Source organism: Schistocerca serialis, chromosome 6, assembly GCF_023864345.2.
Source record: "Schistocerca serialis cubense isolate TAMUIC-IGC-003099 chromosome 6, iqSchSeri2.2, whole genome shotgun sequence".
Classification (NCBI taxonomy): Eukaryota; Metazoa; Arthropoda; class Insecta; order Orthoptera; family Acrididae; genus Schistocerca; species Schistocerca serialis.
This window is the reverse complement of record NC_064643.1, coordinates 190653635-190681559: the sequence shown is the minus strand read 5'-3', so window position 1 is coordinate 190681559 and position 27925 is coordinate 190653635. Positions and strand designations below refer to the sequence as shown.

The 27925-nt window shown below is 42.6% G+C and overlaps 1 protein-coding gene across 1 annotated transcript in view; it reads left to right on the top strand.

Moving 5' to 3' along the window:
* The window catches only part of LOC126484322 (monocarboxylate transporter 12-like), a 192601-nt gene extending 164935 nt beyond the window's left edge, over positions 1-27666 (top strand). The window contains exons 5-8 of the mRNA XM_050107764.1: positions 306-833; positions 9540-9851; positions 14117-14308; positions 25647-27666. Of these exons, the coding sequence (XP_049963721.1) occupies positions 306-833; positions 9540-9851; positions 14117-14308; positions 25647-25771 (1157 nt within the window). The 3' untranslated portion in view covers positions 25772-27666. The remainder of the gene's footprint in view (positions 1-305; positions 834-9539; positions 9852-14116; positions 14309-25646) is intronic.
* The last annotated feature ends 259 nt before the right edge of the window (positions 27667-27925 follow it).

Here is a 27925-nt window from a genome sequence, read left to right as displayed (position 1 = left end):
TCGCAATCGGAGGAGAAAACTGGTGATTGAAATTTCATGAGAAGACCCTGTCGCAACGGAAGACGCCTTTGTTTTAATGATTACCACTCCTATTCACGTATCACGTCTGTGACACTATTTCCCCTATTTCGCGATAATACAAATCGAGCTGCCCTTCTCCTTCTTTGTACTTTTTGCACCGCAGTCTTCCACCATGCTATTGGTTGGGGTGCAGCAATGTTTGATCTAGGTGATATAATTTCACGAACGTCTTGTGATTGAGAATGTTCTAGGTTGTGTTGAGTAAGTGAAACCTATGTCGGCAGGTCTGGGTCTGGGCCTGGTGACGCCGTCCAACTTCCTGGCGGTGAAGACGTACTTCCGTAAGGCGCGCGGCCGCGCCGTGGGTCTGTCGCTGGCGGGCACCAACGCCGGCCAGATGGCGATGCCTCACGTGGTGCGGCTGCTGCTGGAGACGTTCAGCTTCAGCGGCGCCGTGCTGGTGATCGGCGGACTCACCATGCACGGCTTCATCGGCGCGCTGCTCTTCCACCCGCTGGAGTGGCACGCCGAGCGCCAGCCCGTGCCGCAGGAGCTGGAGCCGCTCAAGGCCAACGGGAACAACAACAACGACGGCGACAAGAAGGAGGGGGAGAGGGAGCCCGACAAGAAGGACGGCCTGCTCTCCCCCAAGAGGCAGGGCCCGCGCCGCAACGCGTCCGCCGTGTCACTGGCCAGCTCCAGCACCGGTGACGTCATCGACATCGAGATCGACGAGCGGAAGCGGCCGCAGCTCACCACCACAGTAGAGGAGGCCGGCGAGGAGGAGGCGCAGGAGACCAGGCCGGAGCCCAGTAAGTCCCTCCAACGCTCTTCCCATCGTCTGCTCCTTTACGTTTTGAGGAGACTAATGTTGGATCTAGTGTTGGGTTCTTTTGGAGAAAGATGTTCCACAAGCACACTTCGTTTATACAGGGTGTTACAAAAAGATACAGCCAAACTTTCAGGAAACATTCCTCACACACAAATAAAGAAAAGATGTTATGTGGACATGTGTCCGGAAACGCTTAATTTCCATGTTAGAGCTCATTTTAATTTCATCAGTATGTACTGTACTTCCTCGATTCAGCGCCAGTTGGCCCAATTGAAGGAAGGTAATTTTGACTTCGGTGCTTGTGTTGACACAGGACTCATTGCTCTACAGTACTAGCATCAAGCACATCAGTACGTAGCATCAACAGGTTAGTGTTCATCACGAACGTGGTTTTGCAGTCAGTGCAATGTTTACAAATGTGGAGTTGGCAGATGCCCATTTGATGCATGGATAGCACGGGGCAATAGCCGTGAGCGGTACGTTTGTATCGAGACAGATTTCCAGAACGGAGGTGTCCCGACAGGAAGACGTTCGAAGCAATTGATCGGCGTCTTAGGGAGCACGGAACATTCCAGCCTATGACTCGCGACTGGGAAAGACCTAGAACGACGAGGACACCTGCAATGGACGAGGAAATTCTTCGTGCAGTTGACGATAACCCTAATGTCAGCGTTAGAGAAGTTGCTGCTGTACAAGGTAACGTTGACCACGTCACTGTATGGAGAGTGCTACGAGGGAACCAGTTGTTTCCGTACCATGTACAGTGTGCGCAGGCACTATCAGCATCTGATTGGCCTCCACGGGTACACTTTTGCGAATGGTTCATCCAACAATGTGCCAATCCTCATTTCAGTCCAAATGTTCTCTTTACGGATGAGACTTCATTCCAACCTGATCAAATTGTACATTTTCACAATCAACATGTGTGGGCTGACGAGAATACGCACGCAATTGTACAATCACGTCATCAGCACAGATTTTCTGTGAACGTTTGGGCAGGCATTGTTGGTAATGTCTTGATTGGGCCCCATGTTATTTCACCTACGCTCAATGGAGCACGTTATCATGATTTCATACGGGATACTCTGCCTGTGCTGCTAGAACATGTGCCTTTACAAGTACGACACAACATATGGTTCATACACGATGGAGCTCCTGCACATTTCAGTCGAAGTGTTCGTACGCTTCTCAACAACAGATTCGGTAACCGATGGATTGATAGAGGCGGACCAATTCCATGGGCTCCACGCTCTCCTGACCTCAACCCTCTTGACTTTCTTTTATGGGGGCATTTGAAAGCTCTTGCCTACGCAACCCCGGTACCAAATGTAGAGACTCTTCGTGCTCGTATTGTGGACGGCTGTGATACAATACGCCATTCTCCAGGGCTGCATCAGCGCATCAGGGATTCCATGCGACTGAGGGTGGATGTATGTATCCTCGCTAACGGAGAACATTTTGAACATTTCCTGTAACAAAAAAATGGCTCTGAGCACTATGGGACTCAACTGCTGAGGTCATTAGTCCCCTAGAACTTAGAACTAGTTAAACCTAACTAACCTAAGGACATCACAAACATCCATGCCCGAGGCAGGATTCGAACCTGCGACCGTAGTGGTCTTGCGGTTCCAGACTGCAGCGCCTTTAACCGCACGGCCACTTCGGCCGGCTATTTCCTGTAACAAAATGTTTGAAGTCACGCTGGTACGTTCTGTTGCTGTGTGTTTCCATTCCATGATTAATGTGATTTGAAGGGAAGTAATAAAATGAACTCTAACATGGAAAGTAAGCGTTTCCGGACACATGTCCACATAACATATTTTCTTTCTTTGTGTGTGAGGAATGTTTCCTGAAAGTTTGACTGTACCTTTTTGTAACACCCTGTATTTCATGTATTTATCTTTCGTTCTTTGTGACTAGCTTTGGGGTCGCAGTCCCTCTAAGGGTGTGTGGGACCTTTCTCTATTTGTTGCTTATACAGGGTTGTACCAAAAGTAAGGTTCCCATATTTTTTACAAATTGTTATTAATTTATACATCGTTGAAAAGATTACACTTTTGTCTATTTTTCAACATAGTCTCCATTTTTTTCGACACAGTTTTGAAGACAGTGCTCCAGCTTTTGTATTCCTAAGCCGAAGAAGTTTCCCGCCAACCCGCTGAGGAAGCACGTGACCTCTGCTCGGACTTCATCGTCGCTCTTGAAGCGTTTGCTACCTAAGTGTTCCTTTATCTTGAGGAAGAGGTGATAATTGCTGGGGGCTAAGTCCGGGCTGTATGGGGGATGGGGCATGACAGTCCACCCACATTTCTCCTACAGCTCCTGTGTTTGACGAGCGACGTGGGGTTGAGCATTGTCGTGAAGAAGCACTACTCCCTCCGTCAATCGTTCTTTCAGCGATTCTGGATTGCTCGCCGGAGTTTGGTCAATGTTTCACGATATCTGTCTGAGTTTATAGTCGTCCGAGGTTGGTTGAAATGGCTCTGAGCACTATGCGACTTAACTTCTGAGGTCATCACTCGCCTAGAACTTAGAACTAATTAAACATAGCTAACCTAATGACATCACACACATCCATGCCCGAGGCAGGATTCGAACCTACGACAGTAGCGATCATTCACAGACTGGCCGGCACACAGGACCTCGACACAAATCCGCCGCGCGGATTCGTACCGGCGACCGCCGCTCCTTCCCGCCCGGAAAGCCATGCGTTAGACCGCACGGCGTCCGGAGTTGCATGAAATCGATGAGTACCCCCTTCTGATCCCAAAACACAGTCTCCATTACCTTTCCTGCCGACTGCGTTTGTTTGAATTTCTTTGGTGGCGGTAAACCGGAGTAACGCCACTGACGAGACTGTTGTTCTGTTTCGCGGTTGTAATGAAACGTTTTATTCCTCATGAATCTCCACAGGCGGTAACTTCCTTGCGTGGAGAAACAGGATTACTGCTCGAACCTCGCACTTCGCGGGAGCGGCGGTCAACACTTTCATCTCTGAGTTTGCAGTGCCAACACTGAGCGACGTAGCGAAACGCGGACGGCGGGCTCGAGAGTGGGGGAACCAATGCGCACTGTACTGTTGTCGGATTTAGCCTAGCACCTCCTCTCGTCGCTGTAGCTCATTGGGAACCTTACTTTTGGTGCAATCCTCTCTGTCTTACCCTACAGTTTCTACCCCCTACAGCTTCCATCGATACCACGGAAGTTACTCCCCAATGTCTTATCATACTGTCCCTTCTTCTTGCCAGCTTTTTTTTTTTTTGCATGCTCTCTTCTTTCCAATCCTACAGAGAACTTCCTCATTCCTTATCTTATCAGTCCACCTACTTTGCAACATTCTTCTGTAGCACCTAAGACTATAGATAAAATATCGATACATCGAACATTACCTAGAAAATATCGATATATACAAACGGTTTTTTCTTCTCCGATATGTCGATATCAAAACAGCAATACGAGTACTGATATTTTTATTTTATATTTCATTTTTTCCCAATTTTCGCTAAACATTTGTAATTGTTCTTTTAAACAGGTGTAGAACCTAATTTTACTTTCACTGTGTGAAGGGGTCTTACTACATTTTCTCTGCGAGAAGGTGAAGCAAGTATATGTGCCACAAAAGAAGAAGTCCGATTGCACTTCGCAAGGGAGCAGGGCAAGGGGGGGGGGGGGGGGGGAGGGTGGCGATGTGAGTAGAATAACAACATTTCTGATGAGAAGAAACAACACACCAACTGTATTAAAAAACAACTTTTAATGCAGCTAGTGTGCTATTTTTTCACATCGACATTCTTCAAAAACTGATGAATAAAAATCTAAATGACAAGATTGGTCCTTGCGGCGGGTGGAGACGAGTGAGGGGAAATGCTGTCGCAATCTCTGTTCGGCGCTACTAACAGAAAATGCAACGTTTAGCGTAACCACGCAATTTTCCTACATCAGCGTGAAAAACGGTTTATCTCGACGTGTAGCCAATGACAAATTAAGAAAATAAGGTATGAGAGGTTAACTGAAGCCTGCCGCGGTGGCGGTGCGGTTCTAGGCGCTTCAGTCCGGAACCGCGTGACTGCTACGTTCGCAGGTTCGAATCCTGCCTCGGGCATGGATGTGTGTGATGTGCTTAGGTTAGTTTGGTTTAAGTAGTTCTACGTTCTAGGGGACTGATGACCTAAGATGTTAAGTCCCATAGTGCTCAGAGCCATTTGAACTAGGTTAACTGAAATGAAATATTGGATGACAATCCTCCATGTACGCAGCTGTTAATTAATAACACAACAGTCAACCAAAAAAGAATTGTAATACCCCCTTTTCATCTGCATAAAGTCCCATTATCAACTTACAGATTTTGAAATTAAGTGTTTTTCTTTCAATTCTTGCTCTAAGGGAATAGGCAGGTTGCTACCTTGTTGATGAACAGAATATCTAAGAATAAATCAGTAATTAAATATACAACTCTTAAATGACCAGTATATTTGCAATGTGCGGCCGATATTTTTATTGGCTGATATCTCGATACTTTTTCCTTATGTATGTCGATACTTTTTGTCGATTTATCGAGAGCCGTTAATACCACTTCTTTAATATTTTTAAAAATATCAGCAGTCACCACATCACAGATGCTTCGACTCTCTTCTGTTCCAGTTTCGCACAGACCATAACTGACTACCATGCAGAGCTCTGGTCCAGACGTGCATTTTCAGAAAATTCTTCTTCCAATTGAGGCCTATGTTTGATTCTGATAGATTTTTTTGGCCGGTCTGCTTCTCATGTCCTATCTTCTCCCGTCATGGGTCATTTTGCTTCCAACGTAGCAAAATTACTTAATTACGTTTACTTCGTGATCATCAGTTTTGATGTTAAGCTCCTTGACATTCGCAGTTCAGCTACTTCTCATTTCTTCAGTTTTTCTTCGATTCGCTCTCAATCCATATTCTGTACTCATTAGACTGTTCACTTCATTCTACAGATCCTGTAATTCTGCTTCACTTTGACTAAGGATAAACAATGTCATCAGCGAATCTTATCATTCATGTCCTTTACGAGTGTTCCGATGCAAAAGTGAACGTTTACCGTGATTTTTACCTTGTATGTTATACTTTCTTTGTTCTGTGTGTACCTTACATCAGATAACTCAGTGCATTTCGTGTTTATGTGATTGTGGTTTTCTGGGGCCAGTTACAAATTCTATGTATTGGCAGAATAGCTAGTCGAAAAACTCAATTTCCGTAGGTATTTTCCGTATGTATTTTCATATGTATTCTCTTTTAAGCTTTCGCAGGCATTGTAGTATTTACATGAAGTATTTAGAAAGTAAATTAATATTTCTTCGGCGGCTGATATATTCGGTAGCTACATTCGATTGCGTCACTGGAACGTGCTGCCCTCTCTGGACTTTTGTGTTTCGGGGGGGAATGGACAGCAGGTATTCCAATCATGATGCAGTCCTTGTAAATTCCTGGTTCTCCGCTAACACATAAATTCTACTTTTCTGCCTGTGGACGCGTACATTTAGGTTAACTGACGATTCTGGGGCTACAGGAAGGACATGGAAGCACAAAGTTAAACAAAAATAAATTTGCCACATCATGAAGACATCGGACACTGTAAACAGAGTAAACGCTAGAAAGGAGAGATCGTTGATTACATTTTTTTTAAGTTCTCATCTTTATTTTTATTTTTTATTATCATTTCTGTAAATTAAAGATAACTTGTTGTCCAACAGCTCTGAGTGATGAACTATTTAAACTGTTTAACTTTTATCGATATTTGCAGTTTAGAAGAGTTCATCTTGAGAGGGCTTCAGCATATTTATGAGATAATACTGATTTTTTGTTCGACAAGACGAACTGCCAGTATATACGTGTGGCATGAGAGTGGGTTTGGGATGGGAGAGACACGTTACAAGTGAACTTAACAGGAAAGAAAATACTGATGCGCGAGAGAGAGAAGTGCAGTAATAATGTAGGTAGGGGTAGGGATTTTATTTGGGATCGAGTCATTTCAGGTAATGATAAATCAGTTCATCACCTTAAGCCGTAGGCACACAGACCGTGCTTTTGAACGTCAAACGTTGAGCATACCGAGTTCATTGTTCTGCTGAACACTTAACAAGGAAAACTTCCCATCGTGAACCCCCCTCCCTCAGATTTAGTGGTAAGTTGTCCTATTGGATAGCCCGTCAAAAACTAAACACAAATAAAACATGAAGATAGGAAAAAGGTGTACTGAGCTGTGGAAAAAAGAAGAAAAACAAAACAGTGAACCGTCCAAAGAAATGTGTGGAATGTCGAGGAAGGTAACCGATTTTCGCGTCATGGTTCTGTGGTCATGGTGTTGGGATGCAACACGATAGATTCTAGTTGAAATCTCTCTCGGTTCAAATGTTTTCTTCTTCACAAAATTTCAACTTTCCATCCGGTCATTCGCTGTATTGAAATTTGTGTATGTGTCGTGGCGTAATGTCAGTTTGCAATAGTGGCGTGTAACGAAGGGACGTCCAGACGTACGTACCTCCGATTTGTTGTACACAGGTACAACATATTATGCCCCTTGCGTTCCGGTTTGAATGTTTTGACTCTTGAATTACCAAGTTGTAGCATAAAAAAATTGGTTCAAATGGCTCTGAGCACTATGGGACTTAACTTCTGAGGTCATCAGTCCGGTAGAACTTAGAACTACTAAAACCGAACTTACCTAAGGACATCAGACACATCCATGCCCGAGACAGGATTCGAACCTGCGACCTTAGCGGTCGCGCGGTTCCCGACTGTAGCGCCTAGAACCGCTCGGCCACCCCGGCCGGCGTTGTACCATAGTTCACACCGTTTATTTGTTGTTTTCATTTCTGTGAGAGGTCTATACGGCATCTCGCCTGCTCTCACTATTCATCACAGAATATGAGTCATATGGTAAGAATGTATCACTGTCTTAAGTGATTCCTATGTTGGCTCCATTAAAAACACATTTCCTCCCTTTCCATATGATAGTCATGTTTTTCTGTCTGTTGTGTACATAAATGAAAACTTCAATATCCGTGAACATGTTATGAGTCAGTAAGGTCATCGGCTTATAAAAGTTCCATTACAAACAATGCGATACAAATTTACAGTAGTTATACACATAACAGAAAAATTATATCGCCGTTCTAACGTTTTAATAGTAAGATTATTCTTACTTGATCACTGTACCTATTCAGCAGCCGAATCCTTACAACATATGAAATGCAGGACTTAAAACAAGGAAGTGCAAAATATCAGCTTCCTGTGAATAGTGCAAGCCTTCTTGTAGATTAAGCCAATTGAACAAACTCACTCTTCAGAAAGAGCGCACTTATATTTACATAACATAGAATATCATAGAATATGCTTTTATTAAATTAATAAGAAAGCATGAGAACCTATTAGAAATCACGAACGTTAGAAAAAAAAATGGGATCCAGTGAGATGCGAACCAGCAACACACCAAACTTAAAATTCTAAGACACTACTACAGCGACCATGAATGTTTCGTGTTCTTACTTTGCATGTAACTATCTCCTGAAAGCTTCAATCATAGGTATGTTAATACCAAACTAAACTCCGCCCGAACAGGCCATGAAGGCCCAACGATACCGACCGGCCGCCGTGTCATCCTCAGACCACAGGCGTCACTGGATGTGGATATGGAGAGGTATGTGGCCAGCACACCGTTCTCACTGCCCTATGTCAGTTTACGAGACCGGAGCCGCTACTTCTCAATCAAGTAGCTCCTCAGTTTGCCTCACAAGGGCTGAGTGCACCTGCACCACGCTTGCCAACAACGCTTGCCAGACTGGATGGTCACACATCCAAGTGCTAGACCAGCCCGACAGAGCTTAACTTCGGTGATCTGACGAGAACCAGTGTTACCACTGCGGCAAGCCCAGAAAGAAATTTGAAGCTTTTAAGTCAGTGCAGTCAAGAGATACACCCATTTATGTCACATATTTGGATACTTGAAAAACTCACGTATCAAGGGGTACATGATACTTCTCGTTGGCCTAGAATCATGAAATTTGAAAAAGAAAGATTTCACAGTACAACCAAAGGTAGAGACATGAAAACCGTAAATTTGTAACTATATCACACAAAAAACTATTTTTTTTTTTGTCATTTGTTATCCGACATCAAACTTGAAATTAAAACAATCGGTAGTTCTGCATTCAGGCGGGCTGGGTCGCTGTTGTAAAAAAAAAAGTCTGCGAATGTTTGTTTCACAGACAACTTGAAACGCCGTATCTGCATGCAATAATCGCTCCTGCATATCTGATGACGGATAAATTCTGAAATGCGTCATTCCGTGCCTGATATTTGACTTTTACCATCGCGATCCACTCACTCTAAATGGAGTAATGATGATTGTTATAATAATGGTAGCCCGCCTCCTGCGTTATTGATGCAATTTATATTATTGAAATTAAAACGCTCTCAGAAATATTGGAATTCCTGGGACTGATATCTTCCCAGCATCAGTGTCGATAACAGGCAAAAATGGTAGTGGTTTTCGGTTCATGGTGTGGATCAACTATTGATGTACATCATTAAGTTTGTAAGATACCCTGAGAGAGCGGTTTCGACTCGCTCCTTGGCAGTTTTTTCTGTAATTTTGGCGTTTCTCTGCGGTCCCTTGTACCTGTTTTCCCAGCTGACGCGAGTGCTCGTGTTCGCAGAGCGGCGGACGCTGCTGCAGCGGTTCGTGGCGTTCATGGACCTGGACCTGCTGAAGGACCCGGTGTTCCTGAACGTGACGATCGGCACGGCGGCGGTGTACACGACGAACGTGAACTTCAACATGCTGCTGCCGTTCTACCTGCACAACGGCGTGCGGCTGACGCTGGCGCAGACGGCGCTGTGCATGTCCTTCATGGCCGGCGGCGACTTCGTGTCGCGGCTCACGGTGCCGCCCGTGACGGACAAGATGCAGGCCAAGGCGCGCTACACCTTCCTCGTCGGCGCCATCTTCCTCGCCGTCCTGCGGTCAGGTGAGCGCGCCCAGCTGCCCCCGTGACAGGCACACGGGGCTATTCACGATCTCGGCGTTCAGATCATAACCACTAGGGACATTTAGAAATTCTTCCAGTCCATATGTGGCATAACAGCAAACCAGTACGTAACAGTATTGGTTAAAAACAGTCTTGGTTGCGATTTTTTTTCAACGACGCGTCCATCAAGAAAAGATAACCTAAAGATGCCTAAATAAGGCGAAACGCGTCGTTAAAAAATTTAAAAAAAATTAAATAAAATTGCAACTAAGACTGTTTTTAACCAATACTAGGGACATTTTCCTATCAAGCAATCCTTGTTGCTGTGTCGGCTTGCTCGTTTTCCTGACGCCGTACCCAGGAGAATGACATTCCCTTAAACACTGAAGGCCATGACGTGGAATGTCCTATAAGCATTGTTTCATTACCGTCACCGTGACACTTCCTTCCCTTATCGAAGGAGATTGTCTTGGGTATTGTGCAATATTTAGTTCACTGGAATCACTTGCGTATGGTCTGAAGTGCAAACAGGGATTCACTGTCGATGAGTAATACACATCTGTGATCCACTTGAGCTTATGATGATGTATACCAGGCGTCACCATTGATATTCCCGTTGTTGTTGTTTTGCACGTTCTTTTTCTCGCAACATCAAAAATTTTTGACAGCGTGTAACATTTCATGGACGTCAAGCTCAGCAGTCATTTAACTGTTGTGTTGCACTGCTCCCCTGGCCTCGTGTATTTAAATTTTAGTGAAGGCAGTTCACGGATGTCGCTCTCCAATTTTTGTACCAAATATATAAACACTTGCTTTGTAGTCGGAAAGAGGGAAGCCAAGCACTTACTTCGATTGTATGTGAATATGTAGTGACAATAAAATTGTTCCAGAGAGCAATCGGAGCATGAATTCCTTGCTTACAGCGAGTAATCACCTTGACCGTTTGACTATGTGACCATACCTCCAGGTCTGACTCAGACTTTCATTGTTACTGATGTTTTCATCTTTGATTTCGAAACGCTATTACCAGGGATTTGTGAGGACAGCACCACATGGGCAGCGGAGTCTTTGGAAGACCGTGGTTTACGCCGACACACCAGATCCCCATGAAGCAAGTATGCAGTGAAATGAAATGGGGGGTTCGACAGATACGACTGGATAAATACACGGGATATGGCAGAAACAATGACCCATTGTAAATTCGGCGCTACTTTTGAACACGGATTCCTGGAGAGTTGATGCAGATAGCGTTGCGAAGTGCGATTCAAAGCATTACCAATCAGTAGGAGTCATTGGTCAAACGAACATCGTGCTTTCGCAACAGAAACGTTTTTCAGATGGGGTGATTGTGTGGTCAGAGCGTATGTTACGGCAACATTGCGACGCTGGTCGTAATAATTAATTTCCGTGCCACAAGGCGATTACGAGATGGATTTACGAGATGAGAGCAACAGGGCGCAACAGTTACAGTTGCTTTTCAGCGAAGTTCAGCGCAATAGAGTCGTCGGCATTCGCAAGTCCTTCACATCTCGGACAGAAATGTGTTCACTTCCATCCGTACAATGTCCAAATGGTGCAACAGTTGTTGCCCAGAGATCGGGAAGCACGTCACAATTCTCCGGAAATGATTAGCATTCATCCCGATTTCCTCAACAATTTCATGGGGCCTGGCGAAGTGCAGTTCCATGTATCGGGCTACGTGAACAAACAAAATCGTAGTGCCGACCAACCCTCATTAAATGCATGAAAACACTTGATAGTGCAAAAGATACTGTGTAGTGTGGCATCTCTACAAAGAATGCTGCTGTTGGTCCTTACTCTTTTGAGAATGATGCTGGCGGCAGTGCCATAGTAATATCAGATCCAGATGATGTTATATTACACAGTTCCTAAGGCAGGAAAAGTGTCATAAGAATATCCGTGTGCAGTTACGGTTCCAAAAGGACGGTGCGACCACTCACACAACTTGAACGGCCATTACGCAGAATGGTTCCAGAGCGTCTTATTTCCTGCTTTGGTAACGTATAACTGGCCACTGTGAAACCCAAAGCGTATGTTACCAGGCCGGCAACTAGTGAGAACTTGAGAAACAGCATTCACGCCGAAATCTAAACCATAACAAGTGACACATCGCAAGCTTATAGTGGATGTACGTTTTCGTTCCGAGAATTGCACTGCCGACAGTCGTTGACACCTAAAGGACATAATTTGTAAAAAGTGACGTGTCTAATAACATAGTATGAAGTCTTTTGACAAACAATGCACTCTAGCAGCGTGTAACTGTAAAACTTCATGGTTAAATAAAATCTTTATAGGAAGTCACTGTTTCTGCCGCACGCTGTATAGTGACACGAAATGATTAAGTGCGATACCTTTAGGTGTGATGTTCTTGAAATGCGAAGAACTGACAGTCGACACCGTTTATAGCGATATCGCTTTTAACGACGTATTGGTTATACAAACAAAATCGGTCACCTTTAAAACCCGTTTAAAGGCTGCATTTAAAAAAAACTCTTAGTACGGCATCGCGTATTGCGACTTATCATATAAAACGACGTATTTTTCATTATATTTTCGAAGAAATATATCACCTATAACGTCCAATGTTCATTTAATTTGTTACTGATTTTTGAATTGCTAACAGCAATGTAACACTTATTCTCAAACTCTTGTTTTTGCAGATTGTTAGTTTCAAATCAGGCGCTAAAACGAATGCATCGTCAGATACAAAGTGTGTACGCACCTTTTCAATGCCAAAAGCAAACAAAGGCAACTCATTTAGGTGGGACAGTACACTGTATATGGGTCACTGTTTTGCATTTTAAAGTAGCTGCTTAGAAAACAAAACTACACTGTCTTTGCTGTGATTGTACAAAATTAGAAAATTAAAAACCCTAATGTCTTATTTTATCAAAGTATAAGAGTGGAATAATAGCATATTCGTTACTGACGTTTTGTGGTTATGTGTGTTATATATTTTCAAGATGAGAGATACAGTTCATCACGTTTGTACAACATTTTAAAGCGAAACATAGGAGAAAGTGTAGGCCTTCCTGTAATTTTTGTATAGAGTTCTGTATTTTCATTTTGCTGATGCTGCTGATTAATTTTTTGCCAGCCGCTGTGGCCGACCGGTTCTAGGCGCTTCAGTCCGTAACCGCTCTGCTGCTACGGTCGCAGGTTCAATCCTGCCGCGGGTATGGACGTGTGTGATGTCCTTAGGTTAGTTAGGTTCAAGCAGTTCTAAATCTAGGGGACTGATGACCTCAGATGTTAAGCCCGATAGTGCTTAGAGCCATTTTAACCATTTTTGATTAATTTTTGTAATACAGTAACGGGAACGAAAGTGTGTCATTCACGAGTATGATACTATGCAGTACTTACAAGTTTTAAACATACTTCACATTTCATTTCATTAATTATCCAAGACCATTTTCGATATTATTGAAAAGTTTACAGTGCCATTATTTCTTTCTTCGTTTATTAAGGGTTTATACATTTTTCTATCATTTTATTGCTGTACGTAGTGAATAAACATAAGAAAAATTCTTCTTCAGTCCCTCTCCACAAATACTATATTGTAAATAACGTAGGTGTACTGTATTTGTGACACTTTTCGAAGTGTTAACTCTGTGGGAGCAAAATATTTACAAATATGAAATTTGTATCAAGAAACAAAGCAAAAACCATGACTGTCGGCGCTAAGAACCGTAATACGTCCGCCTGCTTAGCCGGGTGGTACCGTGTTTGTTTCCCATGCAAGAGAGCCCGCGTTCGATTCTCTGCCGGGTTGGAGATTTTCTCCGCTCGTGGACTGGGAGTTGTGTTGTCTTCATCATCATTTCATCCTCATTCCGGCGCGCAAGTCGCCCAATGTGGCGTCGAATGAAATAAGACTTGCACTTGGCGGCCGAACTTCTCCGAATAGGGGCCCCCCAGACAATGATGCCATACGATAATTTCCATTTTTTTTTAACGTAAACCGACGGTTCCTTCGACGTTGTTGTGACCGTTTTAGACTGCAAGTTTATGTTGACGCTGCTGTCAATCATAGGTTATTTGAGTATGTGAGCCAGTGTTGTCTTCAGAAAATGGGTTAGGGCAAAAGTCAGGATTTTCTACAGTCTGGCAGACAAGACAGAAAACAAAAGGTTGTGGTAGAAACTACTGGTTGTGATGAGTTTCAATTTGTACAAGTCGAGTAGTGTAAGAGCTTACGCGATATGTGGTCTACACCTCGTCTCACGGTCTGTGACGTGTTGCAGCCATCGCCATGACGAGCGACCTGGTGGCGCTGTGCGTCATCTGCGCTCTGTGCGGCTTCTCCCGAGGCTCCGTCGTGGTCAACATCAACCTGTGCGTCTCGGAGGCCTGCGTCGACGAGAAGGTGCCCGCCGCAGTCGGACTCAACATGGTCTTCAAGGGCATCTCCATACTCACCTTCGGCCCTCTGCTCGGTAAGGGAGTTCCTCCTATGGTCAGACGTCCCCCACTCCTCCACACTAGGTAGGATTACGACACACCATACTTCCTGTTCCTCTTGTTACACAGACCTTTACGTAATACCGGCTTTCCACATTCACTGTATCTTACCATTCCTTTTGTTATTACATGTTCCGCACCTTTGCCATTATCAGTAACCTGGTAGCACTCCCTCCCTCTTATTTTTTTTCCTTTCTCCATCTCTCCTAAAACATCTGTAAAGCAGTGTCTTCTTACACAGTGTCCTAACATGTTTACGAGAATGAGTCAAATGAAAACCTTAAATTTGTAATAACAAATCGAAATTGTTTGGGTGGCTGACTAGAGGGATAAGAATAGCTTGTAGAACAAAGTGGCAGTTATATCAAAACGTTAGAAACAGTCAAAATATAAATGCAGCAGTCCATTACAAACAGTATTGTAAGGTGCTTAAAATGTTATTAGGAAGGCAAAAAGTATGTGGTATGCAGATAGAATAGCTAAGTCTCAGGATAAAATTAAAACCATATGGTCAGTCGTAAAGGAAGTTGCTGGTCTGCAGAGACAGGTCGAGGATATAGAATCAGTGCGTAGTGGGAATGTCCGTGTTACTGATAAGTCGCATATATGTACAGTATTTAATAATCACTTTCTGAATATAGCAGGTGAACTAAATAGAAACCTAGTCCCAACAGGGAATCATATAGCGCTCTTAGAAAAAAGTGTTCCGAGACTGTTACCTGAAATGCTCCTCCATGATACTGACAAGAGGGACATTGAGTTAATAATTAAATCACTAAAGACCAAGAACTCTCATGGATATGACGGGGTATCTAGCAGAATACTGAAGTATTGTTATATGTATGTTAGCCCAGTTCTCAGCCATATCTGTAACTTTTCCTTTAGGAGTGGTCGGTTTCCTGACCGATTAAAGTACTCGGTAGTGAAGCCACTTTATAAAAAGGGAGACATTGATAATGTTGACAATTTTAGACCTATTTCTATGCCATCGGTGTTTGCTAACGTTATCGAGAAGGTTGTATATACAAGGTTACTAGAGCATTTAAATTCACATAATTTGCTGTCAAATGTTCAGTTTGGTTTTAGAAATGGTTTAACAACTGAAAATGCTATATTCTCTTTTCTCTGTGAGGTTTTGGACGGATTAAATAAAAGGTTGCGAACGCTAGGTGTTTTCTTTGATTTAACGAAGGCTTTTGACTGTGTTGACCACAAAATATTACTGCAGAAGTTGGACCATTATGGAGTAAGGGATGTAGCTTACAATTGGTTCGCCTCTTACTTTAAGAACAGAAAGCAGAGGGTAATTCTCCGCAATATTGAGAGTGGTAGTGATGTTCAGTCCCAATTGGGCACTGTTAAGTGGAGCGTTCACCAAGGGTCGGTGCTGGGGCCACTGCTGTTTCTTATTCATATAAATGATATGCCTTCTAGTATCACAGGTTATTCAAAAATATTTCTATTTGCTGATGACACCAGCTTGATAGTGAAGGATCTTGTGTGTAATATTGAAACAGTAACAAATAATGTAGTTCATGAAATAAGTTCGTGGCTTGTGGAAAATAATTTGATGCTAAATCACAGTAAGACTCAGTTTTTACCGTTTCTAACTCACAATTCAACAAGAACCGATATTTTAATCAGACAGAATGGGCATATTATAAGCGAGACGGAACAGTTCAAGTTCCTAGGCGTTCGGATAGATAATAAGCTGTTGAGGAAAGCCCATGTCCAGGATCTTCTTCAGAAACTAAATGCTGCTTTATTTACCATTAGAACAGTATCTGAAATAAGTAACACTTCAACACGAAAAGTAGTCTACTTCGCATATTTTCATACGCTTATGTCGTATGGTATTATTTTTTGGGTAATTCTTCTGATTCAAAAAGGGTATTTTTGGCTCAAAAACGGGCTGTTCGAGCTATATGTGGTGTAAGTTCGAGAACTTCTTGTCGACCCCTATTCAAAAATCTGGGAATTCTGACATTGCCCTCACAGTATATATTTTCTTTAATGTCGTTTGTTGTTAGCAATATCAGCCCATTCCCAAGAGTTAGCAGCTTTTACTCAGTTAATACTAGGCAGAAATCAAATCTGCACGTATAATGCACTTCCTTGACTCTTGTGCAGAAAGGAGTGCAGTGTTCTGCTGCATCCATTTTCAATAAGCTACCACAAGAACTCAAAAATCTTAGCAGTAGCCCAAACTCTTTTAAGTCTAAACTGAAGAGTTTCCTCATGGCTCACTCCTTCTATTCTGTCGACGAGCTCCTGGAAGAGCTAAAAAATTAAGCAAATTCCAGTGTTACATTCTTGATTTTCTTTATTTAAACTAATGACGTGTCGCCTGAATATATTTCTTATATTTCATTTTATCTGTTTGTCATATCGTGTTATAATTTCATGTATTGACTCGTTCCATGACCATGGAGACTTCTCCCTAATTTGGTCCCACGGAACAATAAATAAATAAATAAATAAATAAAAATAAAAATTTCGCGCAGTTATCCTGTAAGTTGGTAAGCGTGCTACAAACAGCGTGCAGAATGGCCTGTAGGTGGCAGCATAGAGCAGGTACACACATACCGTCGCACTGTCAGTATAAAGATGGCCGCCCCACTTGCGACTTGCACCAGGGAAGAACAGCGTTCAGTTGTTCGGTTTTTGCATAGTGATGGTGTGAAACCTATTGAAATTCATCGACGAATGAAGGTTCAGTACGGTGATACATGTTTGTCACAGCAGCAAGTCTACGAATGGAGTAGGAAGTTCGCAAATTATGAGACTTCAGTGGAAGATGCTCCTCGTCCAGGTCAGGCACAACGAGTTGTGACTCCACAAAACATTGCAGCAGTTCAAGTCATAGTGAAGGGAAACTGCCGAGTGACACTCAATGACATTGCAGCATCTTTACAGCTTAGTCATGGGTCAGCATACCACATTGTGCATGATGTGCTCCAGTTTCACAAAGTGTCTGCAAGATGGGTGCCACGGCAGCTGACTCCTGAAATGTGAGAACGATGTGTTGATGCTTGTGAAGAACTTCTTCGGCGATTTTAACGAGAAGGTGATGGCTTCCTTGCAAGAATCGTTACTGGAGACGAAACCTGGGTTTACTTCCACCAGCCGAGCGAGCAAGGAATGGCGCCATTCCTCATCACCAAAACCAAAGAAGTTTCAAACAGAACCATCAGCAAGGAAGGTTATGCTGAGTCTCTGTTGGGACGAAAAAGGCGTCATTTTGGAGATTTACGTGCCTAGAGGGACCACTGTCACCAGTGCATCATACACAGATACCCTAAAAAATCATCTGCCGCCTGCAAGCAAATCAAAGCGACGTTGATTGCTGTCAGCAGGTGTCCTTTTGCAATATGACAATGCAAGGCCACACACTGCCCGTACAACAGTTGCAACAATCACAGACCTGCGTTTTGAGTGTCTTCCTCATTCACCATACTCACCAGACCTTGCTCCAAGTGATTTCCATGTGTTTGTACCACTCAAAGACGCAATGGGAGGAAAGAAGTTCCGTTCTGATGAAGAGGTATGCCACGCGGTGGGTGAGTGGTTGCGCGGACTACCAAACGAATTTATTTCTAAAGGAATTTATGCGCTTTGTAAGCGCTGGAAGACTTGCATTCAGCGTAAGGGAGATTATGTTGAAAACTGATTCAGCATTGTGCCACTTCTGCACAATAAATAATATTTAAAAAATTATTTAAGGTTTTCAGTTGACTCACCCTCGTATATTCTGTATAAAATGTAGTGCAATGTTTGTCTTTTTTCACCAACTCTCCTTAACACTTCTTCACTCTTAACTCTTTCTGCCCGGTTTATCTTTTCCATCCCGTTCCAAACCCACATCTCAGAGGCTTCCAGTCTATTATCATCTTCCTTCCGTTTTCAGATTTGTGCGCCGTAAAAAACCACAGTCCACACGAAGCATTTAAACAGTCTTCCTCTCAATTGTCTGCTCAATTTTCCACTTATAGCATCTTCTTCCTGTTGAATGTTCCGTAACTACTACAGCTCTGGTTTTTAATCCTTTCCTGCTTTACAATGAGGTGACAGAAGTCATAGGACACCACCTAACATCGTGTCCTACCTCCTTTTGCCCACCATAGAGCAGCAGCTGGACGTGGCATCGACTCAACAAGTCGGTAGAAGTCCCCTGCACAAATATTTGAACCATGCTGCTTCTACGGGGTGGTCCATCTGAAGTTTCGGATGAGATTATCTCGAAAACTATACATCGGGTAAAAATAGTGGCTAAGACAAGTTCGTAAGCCCGAAGGGGGACATCAAATGATACTACACGTGACCCCCAGTTCCCCCCCCCCCCCCCCAAATTGGGTGGGGCGGGGGGCAAATTTTAAATCTTATATGGAAACCTCAATTTTTTTTATTGCAGAATCGGATTCTCGATAAAAAATTAATCAAGTTTTATCTGAAACATTTTTAAGCCATTGACAGATGGCGCTGAAATCAATAAAAATTAAAACTGGGGATGAACTCCGATTTATTTAGATGATCCACGAAGGACGCGTCAAATCGATACAAAATCTGCACCAATTCTTTCATTACGCCAAATTAAGGTTTTTTTTTTTACAGAATGTTTTTTACAAAATGTTTTTGAGGGAGGGAGGCGGAATGGTATTAAAATCTCGTTAGGGAATAGGGAACTCTTCACAATTGCATTACTTAGCTAAAAAATATGGTTTATGACAGTCAGCCCACAACCCGAAACGATATGGAGCAAAGCATTGGAAGAGCGTGTGCAGCCATACCACGGGATGTGCTGCTCAAAACTGTGGACAACTTGCGCAGACGATTGACTTTATGCAATGAAGCAAATGGGGATAATTTTGAACAATTTCTTCGTAGCTAATGTCATTAATTAAGCACCCCAAATTGTGAGAGGCAAGGGGACTCTCACTAATAAAGCGCCCCAACATGTAAGAGGCAAGGGGACTCAACATCATTCTACTACGTCCATGTCGTTGTTCCTGCTAACGCTTAAAGTAGGATACAGTACATTTTGTACAAAAAATAGCTTAATTTGGCGTAACGAAAGAACTGGTGCACATTTTTTATCAGTTTGATGCGTATTTTCCTGATAATTCTAAATAAATCAGAGTTCATCCCCAATTTTACTTTTTTCTCGATTTAATCGCCATCTGCAAATGGTTTGAAAATTGTTTCAGACAAAACTTGATTACTTTTTTATGGAGAATCCGAATCTGCAATTAAAAATGGGTGTTTCAATTTATGATTTAAAAGTTGCCCACCGCCCCACCCAAGGGGGTGGGGGCTGGAGTTCATGTGTAGTATTATTTGAAGTCTCCCTTCGAGCTTACAAACCTGTCTTAGCCCCTATTTTTACCTGCTGTATAATTTTCGAGATAATCTCATCCGAAACTTCAGATGGGCCGCCTTGTATAACAGACGATAGGTGGAAAGTCGGCCACTGTGGCCGTGCGATTCTAGGCGCTTCAGTCTGGAACCGCGCGACCCCTACGGTCGCAGGTTCGAATCCTGCCTCGGGCATGGATGTGTGTGATGTCCTTGGGTTTGTTAGGTTTAAGTAGTTCTACGTTCTAGGGGACTGATGACCTCAGAAGCCCCATAGTGCTCAGAGCCATTTGAACCATTTTTGGTAGTTGGAAGGTGGTGCCAGTGCAGGATGTTGTGCACGAATTGACCTCTTAATTATGCTCCATGGGATTGATCATTCGCTCGAATTGTCCAGAACGTTCTTCAAACCAGTCACGAACAATTGTGGCCCAGTGACATGGCGCGTTGTCATCCATAAAAATTCCATCCTTGTTTGGGAACATGAAGTCCATGACTGGCTATAAATGGTCTCTAGTAGCCGAACATAACGTTTTCCATTCAATGATCGGTTCAGTTGGACCAGAGAACCCAGTCCATTCACGTAAACACAGCACTCACCATTATGGAGGCTCCACCGCTTTACACATTGCCTTGTTGATTGGGTCCGTGGCTTCCTGAAGAAGTCTGCGCCACACTCGAACTCTACCATCAGCTCTTATCAACTAAGATCGGCGCTCGTCTGACCAGGCGAAGATTTTTCAGTCGTCAAGGGTCCAGCCGATATGGTCACGAGCCCAGGAGAGTCGCTGCAGCAAAGTCAGTCGAGTCGGTCGGTCGTCGTCTGCCATAGCCCATTAACGCCATATTTCGCTGCCTTGTCCAAACGGATACGTACGTTGTACACCCCACGTGGATTTCTTGCGGTTATTTCACGCAGTATTGCTTGTCTGTTAGCAATGACAATGACAATGACGTCAGTGGCGCTGGTCTCGGTCGTTCAGTGGAGGTCGTCGGCAGCTGTGTTGCCCGTGGTGAGAGGTAATGCCTGGTATTCGATATTCTCGGCACACTCTTGACACTGTGGATCTCGGAATATTGAATTCACTAGCTGTTTCCCAAATGGAATGTCCCATACGTCTAGCTGCAACTACCAGTCCGGATACAAAGTCTGTTAATTCCCTTCTTCTGGCCATAATCACGTCGGAAGTCTTTTCACATGGATCACCCGAGTACAAATGGCAGCTCCGCCACTGCACTGCCCTTTTATACCTTGTGGTTCAAAAATGGCTCTGAGCACTATGGGACTTAACATCTATGGTCATCAGTCCCCTAGAACTTAGAACTACTTAAACCTAACTATCCTAAGGACATCTCACACATCCATGCCCGAGGCAGGATTCGAACCTGCGACCGTAGCGGTCACGCGGTTCCAGACTGAAGCGCCTAGAACCGCACGGCCATACAGGCCGGCTATACCTTGTGTACGTGATATTACCGCCATCTGTACATGTGCAAATCATTATCCCATGACTTTTGTCAGCCCCTCACCTCAGCCCAAGTATTAGAAAATTTTTAATTGTCCATTTGTATCATGTCCTGGTATTAAGGTTATCTTCCCATCCTTTATACCAATGGAAATAATCTTGGTTTCCTTCATAACATACTCTTGACTTGTTGCAGTTAGATTTGCTACCATTTAGCTCATTGTGAGTTAGTTTTCATCCAAAAGCTCCGTATTGTCATCATATTTTATATTTTTAGACCCAAAAATACAAACATCCTTGTCATCTTCAAAATAAGGCATCCACCAACTTTTTCAATCAATGGCAATCCGAGTAACTTCTTGCATAAGGGACGGAGATGGACCAACGCTTCATTGACTAGCTCAGTTTGTGAAGCTCTTTCTCTTAAATAAGTATCCAGTTTTTCTGAAATTTCAGTCATTTGTTTGTCAGTCCATGTATATCACATATACCGATTTCCATTCGATTTGACTAAGTCTGTCGTGGTGCGTCTTTTCTCTTTTTTTAATTTTTTATTTTTTTGTACGTAGCATAATGCCCTGATTATCAGTTTTTCACGGCCATACAACATTCCCGTACTTGGTAGATACCATATTGCAGCCAAATCTATGACGTGTGAGACACAATAAATTCTCCATTTACTCTGATACACATTTATTTCGGTAAGATGAACTAATAAGCAGAAAAACACCCCAGCATCTATTAAACGAAATTTTGATGCTACAATTCTCAAACTTCGATGGGTCACTGCGCCCAAGTCCCTAATGTCCCGACACGGATTTTTTTTGTAGAGAGTTATTTTTACCGTCCCATACAACACATTCAACGTTGTGGTTGTAGTTTTGAAATACCGTGTGTATGTCACCAATTTAATAAAGGAATGTAGAAACAAATACCATCATATTACTGAAGATATATTTCACAGTTTAGTTCGTACATCTGACCTTCTTTCATGATGGTCTAGGTCATAGGTCTGTTACTTCTTCTAAGTATTCAGCCGTCTTTTTCTTGGTCTTCCTAAGGATCTCGTTCCTAAGGGCTTAAAATTTAAGGCTCGTTTTAGTAGTCTTGAATCTGGCATTGTTGTAGGTGTTCTAGCCAGCTTTGTCGATTAAACTTGATCTTCTCTTTTATAGCATATACGTCAAGCTCAGCTCTTATGTCTTCGTTTCTTAGTCTATCTATCTTGCACAGCCGTTAACTCCTCTTAGAAATTTCATTTCTTGGATTCTGCTTTGTTGCTTTTTAGTAGCTGTCCTAGTTTCGCTATGTGAGGATGGACATTACCTTCTTAAACTTGATTTTTGTGTCTTTCCTCACTTTATTTCTCAGTGTTCCATTGATTGTTCCTCATGTCATTTGATGATTCTGCAGTTAGTTGTCAGTGTCTAATTCAGTCTGGCAGCTTATAATACTTCAAAGCTAAATGAATTTGTCCAGTGTGTTTGATTCCTATTATTCTGTTATTGTTATCTAATTGATGGAGATTGTTATAATGGCGATACTGACAAAAAAGTAAATTTAAAATACCGCCGTCAGGCGTGTTCTCTGGTCTCGTTGGCTAGAGGTATATCCTAGAAAAGTTTAGGTTGAGGTTCAAGATACGTCTAGTATACAAATTACATTGACTGTTTGTTGACAGCATAGCACACACTCTACTTAAGAGACAAAGTTTCATCGTAGGCTCATTAGTTCTGTAGTTGCTGGTAGCTGGCGCCATTTATTGGGGAATGCTAACTTATCTCTTAAAGTCCGTATAGATCTTCATACCACAATCCGAACTGAGCAGGATTCCCACGCTCTATTCTTTACTCTGTTTTCTAGCGAATATCGAATCCATTAAACATGTGAGTGACATTGGGCTTCTTCCTGGTTTTCAACGATCCTGAAGCAGAATCTGTCTAAAACTAAAGCGTCTAAAATACGAGTACGAAGAATGATGGAAATCACGCTTATGCTCCAAGGTGGCGTAAAAGTATTCTACATCGTATGTGAAGTATTTCGTGGCGTATAATGCGTCAAGACATTTCGACATTTCGGTATTTCTAGGGAAAGGCGTAAGTCTTTTTTTTATTGCAATTCTGTGACTTTATTCTTTTTTATACTCCAATGTTAACATCCAATTCTGAAGCAGACATGCGAAGCACGTTGAAAAAGTATCGTATTAATTCGAATTCGTAGTTGTTTTAGTAGATGCAGCGCTATAAATGTCGCCCCTTGTCACGCTTTCATCGGCATATTCTCCTGTTGTTCTGCTGTATTCATGACTGTAACGGAAGAAACGCCAGCTTGGCTTGTAATTAAGAAGGCAATAAAATGCTTAAAACAGTATGTTCCGCTCCGCTGCTAAGATAGAAACTTGCTGTTCTAATTGTTAATACGCGGTGGCGTAGTTTTCAAAGTTCAAGGGGAACGTGAAAATGTTTGTTACATTTCTGGCGGCACCGTGCTACAGAAGCAATTTTATTAATTTCCGTTATAAATGTTTGTTGTCTAGCCATGATTGCGCGGCAAAATGTACACTGATATCGGCGAAAATAGAAGTAGCGAGGTCTGATAGACCAGGAGCGTGGCGTTTGTATAATATTACTCGGAGCGCCAGTATTTATTTTTTAGTGCTGTATCGAGAAAATTAGTTGCGAAACCCTCAGGCGCAGCAACAAATGGTTTGTGTTCACTGTGGAGTGGACCTGCTGGTAACAAGAGTAATAATCGATGTCAGCAGATACAGCAGTGAGAAACGCTGTAAGTGTATCAGTTTTATCTGGTCTCTTGTGTCTATTACGCACACCGGAAGAACACCCCTCCCCCTCCGAGAGGACATGACGCTCATGTGATAACGGTCTAATAATCTAATTAATATTGCAATTAAATGACTGGCTGTCTATAACACACTAGAGAAGACCAATTTTGTGTATGGGGGGGGCGTGATATCGAAAGATGAATTAATGAGAGAATGATTTAGAGAGTTTTACCCTAGCTAAAGACTGACTACACCGCCCGTCGAAAGAGTTCAGAGACTGGTTCTATTCCTGACATACAAGTGACATAGGCACAGCTATCTACAGTGGCAGCTTGAACTAACAACTAGCGTAAGCAACTGGTGCGATTCGACAAGTAACTTTTGAGCAGGCAGTGTTAAATAAAGGACGTGAGGCCTTAGTATGTCAATATCATTGTGTCACGAACCTCAGTGGAGCAACATCTCTAAGTCAATTGTTCAACGTGTTCTCCTCAATGTTCTGAAGAAGAGAAACGTGTGTGCAATATTTGCTCCGCACACCGTCACTACTGGATAAAAACAAGGACGCATGAAAGCCTGTCGCGACTTGAGTGAAACGCAAAACGGGGACAGTTCTTTTGTGGAAAGAATGACATGGATACGAGTCTTGGTGTCATCAGTACGAACCTACACGACAAAATACAGGAATTCACATGACGGCTCAACTCTTTGACGACATAACCTGAGAGCGAGACGATCTGACTTGCGACTTAAAGAAGGATTTCTCCAGAGTTTCACATGGTGTTATGGACAGTCTGTGCGGTGTAATTTAGTGAGAAGAGACTGTATAGACGTCTGGAACTTTAAAACCACCGTCTTAACTTTCCTCTAATTTTTAAATGGTTCAAATGGCTATAAGCACTATGGGACTTAACATCTGAGGTCATCAGTCCCATAGACTTAGAACCACTTAAACCTAACTAACCTAAGGACATCACACACATCCATGTCCGAGGCAGGATTCGAACCTGTTGTGACTTGGCAAGACAGCCAAGCCACTAGGAGGAAGCCGAAAGGCACGCGTTTAAGCTCACGCAGGCTGGCGTGAGGTCTGGAACAGCTAAAGGAGTTGAGTCTAGTAAAAAAAAGTACGTAGCTTCTGGAATACTTAACTTTAATCCATAATTGGTAAACATCGGTCTGACGGTACATGCATCACAAGATAAATAGCAATTGATAATGGCGCCTTGCTAGGTCGTAGCAAATGACGTAGCTGAAGGCTATGCTAACTATCGTCTCGGCAAATGAGAGCGTAATTTGTCAGTGAACCATCGCTAGCAAAGTCGGCTGTACAGCTGGGGCGAGTGCTAGGACGTCTCTCTAGACCTGCCGTGTGGCGGCGCTCGGTCTGCAATCACTGACAGTGGCGACACGCGGGTCCGACGTATACTAACGGACCGCGGCCGATTTAAAGGCTACCACCTAGCAAGTGTGGTGTCTGGTGGTGACACCACAGAACCTGCGACCGTAGCAGCCGGGTGGTTCCGCACTGAAGTGGCTATAACCGCTCGATCTCTCTATTTTTTAATCCAGTCTCGAAACATTTTGCGCTAACCGGATGGTGTGGTTCGCAAAGTCCTTTGATGTTGCACCTAACACCGGTCTGGGCTACGATGTTGACCCTTTTAGGTGGCATGTAGTCATTGATACTTAACGCCTTTTTCATGTCCACAGGTTACGTCCGAGACGAGACGGAGAACTACCCGCTGTGCATGCACATCCTGTCGCTGCTGATCCTGGTGACCATGTTGTGCTGGCTTGCCGAACTGATCGTCCTCCGCTTCCGCCGCAAGAGATGATTGCGTCCTGTTGACAACCACGAAGCCTTTAGTTGGGACGGTGCTCCAATCTACTGGACATGACGGCGGAAGCTCGCCGGGGCACACAAGGACTTGGATGGGCCTGTGGGCTGTGTGATCCGCCGTCATGTGGACTCCTTAGTGACGCGAACTTGCCTATAGTCAAGCGTGGAAACGTTATTGACTGCCTTGTCTCCGCCCAGTAAAACCCGAGCAAGGTGTAGTACTTAACATACTGCCATTACATGGAATCTATGGACGAATGGTCCAATAACAAATGTTGAAGAGTAATGGAAAGTATGAGCAGACTTCTCAAGAAACACCACTGTTTTCATCCAAGTTCTATGACGTGACTGTAACGTGGATGCAACGTGCAGTTGTGGAAAGCCAGCTAAATTAGTTGAGAGTGTATTAAATATATGGGCTCCGTGGGATTATACTTCAGGTACAGCTGCTGAAATTCTTGGGAAAAATATTGGAAAACAATTCATTGTATTGAAATTGATAATTATGGAGTAACAGCATGAGTGATGGATGTATTTGTTCTGAGGAGAGACAGCAATGTAAATCCATTATAAATGTTTTCCAAAGGTAGTTTATGAGATCATGTCTAATTGATTTTAGATGTTCAATACAGAGGTCTCTCTTTTGTCCAAATAATCCTACTCAGCTTATGTTCAGTAGACCACATTTATGTCATTGAACTGTTTGTAACTGAAGCGTCTTTCAAAGGCGTAATTTTTCTATTGTAATTTATATGACGGGCTGCAGATTTAGAATTTAGAAGCCGAATCTTTTCCTCGTTGGCAACATACAGGAACGACAAGAGTTTCTGCTACGAGTTTGTGTTAATAGTGACTGTAAAGATTCTTATCACGTGTTGTCGAATCCTGAGACACAATATCGTAGTTAAATTAACTGAAGTGCCTTTTTAAACTGATATAAGTGTTGTAAAATTGACTGGTTCACATGTGAGAAGTTCCAACGAATCACAGCAAGTTTCCGGAACAATTTTGACAAAACTCGGTGGATGCACCTATCTCTAAGCTCTACATCTAAACACTATTTATATTAATTGTTATCAAAGGGGCTTCAATTGTAATTTTATTTCTTTTCTCCTGTTAAACCAATGTTTGTGTTTGAAGATGTAAATTCATTCTCTTCTTTGGCCACCACTGACGATTATTGAGCACACACAATAAGTCAAAAATGTTTGGGTTTCAGCAGGAGTGTTACAGCTAATTAAATACTGTAACTGTATCTGCCATGTTCAAAAGGACACATTCATTTTGTGTTTCAAAGAATACCATATTGCTTCAGTGTGGGGTATGTGGATAAAAGAAATCATGTACTATTAATAAGTTCAATTTTTATTGATTCGTTTCCAAACAAATTTTACGTTAATGGACATTTGTGTATCATCGCTGCATTTACTGAAAATTTATTGTCTCTGAGTGGATTGTTGTGGATTCTTGTTATATATAAATCACTTCAGGGTACCAATAATTTATATTCTGTGAGACAGTATTATTGTAATTTGTCTATATCAAGAATGATATTCGTTTTTCAAACTTACAGTTGTAAATGAAACACACATAAGTGCACTGCTGGTTGGACAGAGATAAGATTAAGTAACAGTTGATAAAATCAGTCTGTAGCCAAATGTTTCATGATGCAAACAATAGCATAAATGTATTATGTTCCTTTGCAAGAATTTTGTAAAAATACAGTGGATTACGCTGAAATATAATTATTCACCTATTTTAATAAAATGCAAAAGTGTGCATTCTGGACAGTAGTTCTGCATAATGTGCAGCCTTCTGGATGCACACACAAAGCTTTCTCAGCCAGCATAAGATACAGTAAGCAAATAAATCGGTTATTTTAATATTGTCTGTCATTTTCTGTTTATTTCTTTATAAAAATCCTAATTCTTAAATCTGTCTGTACTGCAGAATATTACTGCCTTGAGTAGCTTTCTCTGTGGCTGGAAACCGCCGATGTCTCATCAGCATCAGTTAAAAGACCTAAAATAAATATGCCTACATCATCTGAAGATGAATCTGCGGGTTTGAAGCCTGTAACGGATCTATTATTAATAAACAGGATAATTAACAGTAACAGCAACTACTTGATACTTTTACTTTCTGTAAA